This window comes from Carassius carassius, chromosome 8 (genome assembly GCF_963082965.1).
Source record: "Carassius carassius chromosome 8, fCarCar2.1, whole genome shotgun sequence".
Lineage (NCBI taxonomy): Eukaryota > Metazoa > Chordata > Actinopteri > Cypriniformes > Cyprinidae > Carassius > Carassius carassius.
The window spans coordinates 5516594-5520898 of NC_081762.1; the positions used below are offsets into that span (position 1 = coordinate 5516594).

Consider the following 4305-nt stretch of genomic DNA (forward strand, 5'->3'; position numbering starts at 1 on the left):
TAGGTGAATCTTAAATTGACATGAGATCAGCAATCCTCCATAGATTCATATCTTGTTCAATAACATATTTTTGCCCTTTTCTTGTCATTTTTTTGCAGAAAAACTTGCTTCTTCCTACACATTTACATCACTTATATGATGCAACTGGTGTTCAATTTCTGCATTGAAGGTTTTGTGCCACAGGTTTTAAAAATAATATATTGAAATGAGTTTATATGAAATATTCAAGGTTTTTAGAGCATAAGAGGCTTTGCTACAGTATAACAGCAGTGAAAAACAAGCAACCTCCATAAAAGTTTGAACATGTACAGAGCTGCTTTTATGAGGTAAGGTTTACGGGGGGAATGCGATCATCTATCTCACTCACTCAAGGGTATGATCAATCAACCAATCTTACTTCTCAGCATCACCTTTCAACTCCAGGTGATTTAAGCTGACAGAATTCCTTGCCATCAGCAAGTTTTTGATGAGAAAATAAGGTCAGTATGTCCTTCTTTGTCAGCTACCAGCATATATAAGGACCCTGAGTTGCTCTATTGCACTCACTCTCCAGCCAGAGCAGAGTAAGACAACAAACCACTGTCCACATGGCTACCACCTTCTCCAGCGGCAGCTTCGTTTCCAGCAGGTCCTCGATGGGCTCCTCACGCTTCTCTTCTGCAGGTGGAGGAGGTGGCCGCATCAACACCATGAGGGCTGGAAGCGTGTACGGAGGCGCAGGAGGTTCAGGGGTCCGCACCTCCAGTGCCTCTCGCTCCATGGCCTCAGCAGGCTCAGGAAGCGGCTTTGGCTTTGGAGGTGGATTTGGTGTCGGAGGAGGCACTGGTGGAGGATTCGGTGGGGGATTTGGTGGTGCTGCAGCTGGAGGAGGATTCAGCGTCGGTGGAGGTGCGGACGACAGCGTCATTGGCAACGAAAAGTTCTGCATGCAGAATCTCAACGACCGTCTGGCTGCTTACCTGGAGACGGTCCGCTCCCTTGAAAAGGCCAATGCTGACCTTGAGCTGAAGATACGCCAGTTCCTTGAAAACAGAATCTCTCCTACTGGCTCCACTCATAACTACTCTGCCTTCGAAGCTACCATCGGTGACCTCCAGGCTAAAGTAGGTCTAGCTTGATACTTTGTGGTTACTGCTATAAGAAAGTTGGATAACCTAATAATCTTAATTACGTCATTAAAATTATTTTTTTTGCAGATCCTGAGCGCCATTCAGGAAAAGAACACAGTCCACCTCAGCATTGACAATGCCAGCTTGGCTGCAGATGACTTCAGAATAAAGTAATATTTGTATAGAGTACTTGCTGTGGAAATGTACAGAAATTCTATAAAAACAACAACAAATAACTGCTTAACTAATTTGCAATTCAGCTTTTGGGTAGTGTGATACATTATACACATTTTTACATTATTAACAATTAAAGTAATGTTAACAATCCATAAGTCACACCAAATGATCTTTTAAAGAGACAGTTTACCCCAAAATAAAAAAAAAATTTTTGTATAATGTTCCTTTCTATTGGACAGATATGAGAACGAGCTGGCAATGCGTCAGTCTGTGGAGGCAGACATTGCAGGGTTGAAGACTGTGCTTAGCGAGCTCACCATGAGTCAAAAAGACCTCAACCTGCAGATCGAAGGGCTCACTGAGGAGCTGGTCTACATGAAGAAGAATCATGAGGAGGTAGTAAATCATTGAAAACCTTCAGGTTATTCTAAGAATTGCTAAACATTTTAAACAAGAGGTCAGGTCACACAGGTGTTTTACAGCTTTAAGCTCTAGATGTCACTGTTTTCTAACAAATTCCATGATGCCTGAAGGCAAGAATGAACAGGTGATGAGGAGAAGATATTTTAAGATGGACATTTGTGATGAAATCATATATGATGTATCCTCAGGACCTCCTGACCTCTCGTGATCAGATGAGTGGACAGGTCAATGTGGAGGTTGATGCAGCACCGCAGGAAGACCTGACCAAAATTATAGCTGAGATGCGTGAGCACTACGAGACTGTCGTATCCAAGAGCCAGAGAGACCTTGAAGGCTGGTTCCAGCAGAAGGTTGGTTCTTTGATAACAAACACAAAGTCATATGCAGTCTTGGATCCCACCTCAAAAATGCTGGAAATAAAATAACAATAGTTCATGATAGAAAGGGAAAACATCTACTCAATTAAAACAAGTTAGAAAATGATTGATCAGTTCTTGCAAAGATGATTTTTGTCTAGAAACACTGGCACAGCTAACCCTGTGATGGACTTATGCATGTATTAAATTGAAGTATTGTTTTAAAACACTTCTTTTGCAGTCTGAGACCTTGAAACAAGAGGTTGTAACAAGCACAGAGACCTTGCAGACTTCGAAAACTGAGGTCAACACAGTGAAGAGCACAGTACAGTCACTGGAGATTGAGCTTCAGTCTCTCCTTTCCATGGTTAGTATGTGTAGACTTGTGAAACAACGACAATCAAGCCAACTGGCATTCTCTTTAAAAACCCAATTTTGAGCCAAATAATTCATAGTTACATTTAAATGATAAACCCATACAAAAATAAGAGAAAATGGATTTGGACTCTTTCTGGTAGGGAAATGTTTTAAGATGTCTTTAGTTTTGGTCATTGCTAACATACCTTTCTCTCATTATCCCTACCTCACAGAAATCATCCATGGAAGGCACCCTGGGCGAGACTCAGAATCGCTACGCCCTGCAGCTGTCCGGCTACCAGGCACAGGTGAGCGGTCCTGAACATAAGGCTGAGAATCTCATAAATCTCACAGACAGATCTCTTACTGTAGCCAACCACTAACAAGACTTCAAAATGACCTCCTATACCACGGTTAAAAATTCTGTCTTCTCCCCTCGGGCTTGTAGGTGAGTGGAATGGAGGGTCAATTGGTGCAGCTTCGTGGCGATCTGGAGCGCCAAAGCCAGGAGTACCAGATGCTTCTGGACATCAAGACCAGACTGGAGCTGGAGATTGCAGAGTACAGGAGACTGCTGGATGCAGAAGCCAGTGGCAGGTAAATCACAGACTACGTCTATGTAGTTTACATGCTCTGCTCCGTAAATTGGAATATTCTTGCAAATAAGCAGACTGAGAAACATTATTTTCCTGCTATGCTCTACAAAAAAAAAAAAAAAAAAAAAATTATTGAACTTATTTTTTTAATATTATAAATAACTATAATTGCAGACCACACATGCAATAAATATCTGAAGCCTGTATACCTATATAGATATTTATTGCACTACTGATAGATTTTTGAGGAAACCGTGATACTTTTTTTCAGGATTGATAAATTCAAAGTTCAAAAGAACAGCATTTGTTTAAACTCTTCTGTGACAATAATATAAACGTCTTCACTGTTACTTTAAAAAAAAAAATCTATTTAATGCATCCTTGCTGAATAGAAGTGTTAATTTCTTTAAAACAAATCTTACTGAACCCAAACATCTGGGCAGTAGTGTTGATAAAAATAAAGGTTTCTTAATTGTCATTGAAACATTTCCATTCCATAAAAAGTTATTTACAATGGACAGAGTTTCTTTAGATTATTAAAATGTCCTTCACACTAAGGTTCTTTTAAGTACTGTTCGTTTAAAGGTTTTTGAGATATCAAAATATTTTTTTAATGTCATTGCCGTGAAAACACCCTTTATATTTAAATTAGTATAGTTTGGGGTTCTGTGGAAGTTTGTGGTTTAAAGCTCGAAAGACCACAATTGTAGTACAAATCGAGCTGTACAGGTTTAACTGGTTGGGTATTCTTGCTTCCAAACAGCCTCACAATCTCTGGCTCTGGCTCCCGCTCCTCCTCCAGCTCGAACACTACCACCAAAGCAGCAGTGATCACTCTGGTGGAAGAGGTGGTTGATGATGGGACGGTGGTTTCTTCCTCTTCAACATCCCTTGTTAAGTGAAGCCCACCAGACTCGTGTTAGTTGGAGAACAGACCTTTACCTCCACTCAAGCTGTCAGAATATGGTTGTTGTCTTTGAACATTTACAACAATAAAACTGATGTGAAAGACAAAATTTGAGTGCTTTTGTCATCTATTGTGTATGGATGCATTTTAGAGATGTTTCAGTTTAAGTGACCAGAGGTCCAACAAGGGTATATTAACAGTGGCATAATAAAAGTATAGTTCACCCAAGAACAAACATGTACTAAAAAAACATCCAAGAACGAAACAGATTTGGAGAAATTCGCTTTGTTGACCAATGGATGGGTGAATGGGTGCCATCAGAATGAGAGTCCAAACAGCTGATAAAACATCACAAAAATCCATGTAATTTACACGACTCA

At 40.3% G+C, this 4305-nt stretch overlaps 1 protein-coding gene across 1 annotated transcript; it reads left to right on the forward strand.

The window, feature by feature from the left end:
• Window positions 1-546: 546 nt before the first annotated feature.
• krtt1c19e (keratin type 1 c19e) lies at window positions 547-4030 on the forward strand. Its single transcript, XM_059555764.1, has 8 exons — window positions 547-1103; window positions 1197-1279; window positions 1526-1682; window positions 1898-2059; window positions 2307-2432; window positions 2656-2730; window positions 2871-3019; window positions 3782-4030. The coding sequence occupies exons 1-8, from the start codon at window positions 588-590 to the stop codon at window positions 3918-3920; spliced, it is 1407 nt and encodes a 468-aa protein (XP_059411747.1). The 5' UTR covers window positions 547-587; the 3' UTR covers window positions 3921-4030.
• The last annotated feature ends 275 nt before the right edge of the window (window positions 4031-4305 follow it).

What these genes read in the sequence shown, in the direction of transcription:
- krtt1c19e (XM_059555764.1), top strand. Translation starts at nt 588, where the DNA reads ATGGCTACCACCTTCTCCAGCGGCAGCTTCGTTTCCAGCAGGTCCTCG. An exon ending in TGAAGAAGAATCATGAGGAG is followed by an intron (nt 1,683 to 1,897) that starts GTAGTAAATCAT and finishes ATGTATCCTCAG; the next exon opens with GACCTCCTGACCTCTCGTGA. An exon ending in AAGGCTGGTTCCAGCAGAAG is followed by an intron (nt 2,060 to 2,306) that starts GTTGGTTCTTTG and finishes CTTCTTTTGCAG; the next exon opens with TCTGAGACCTTGAAACAAGA.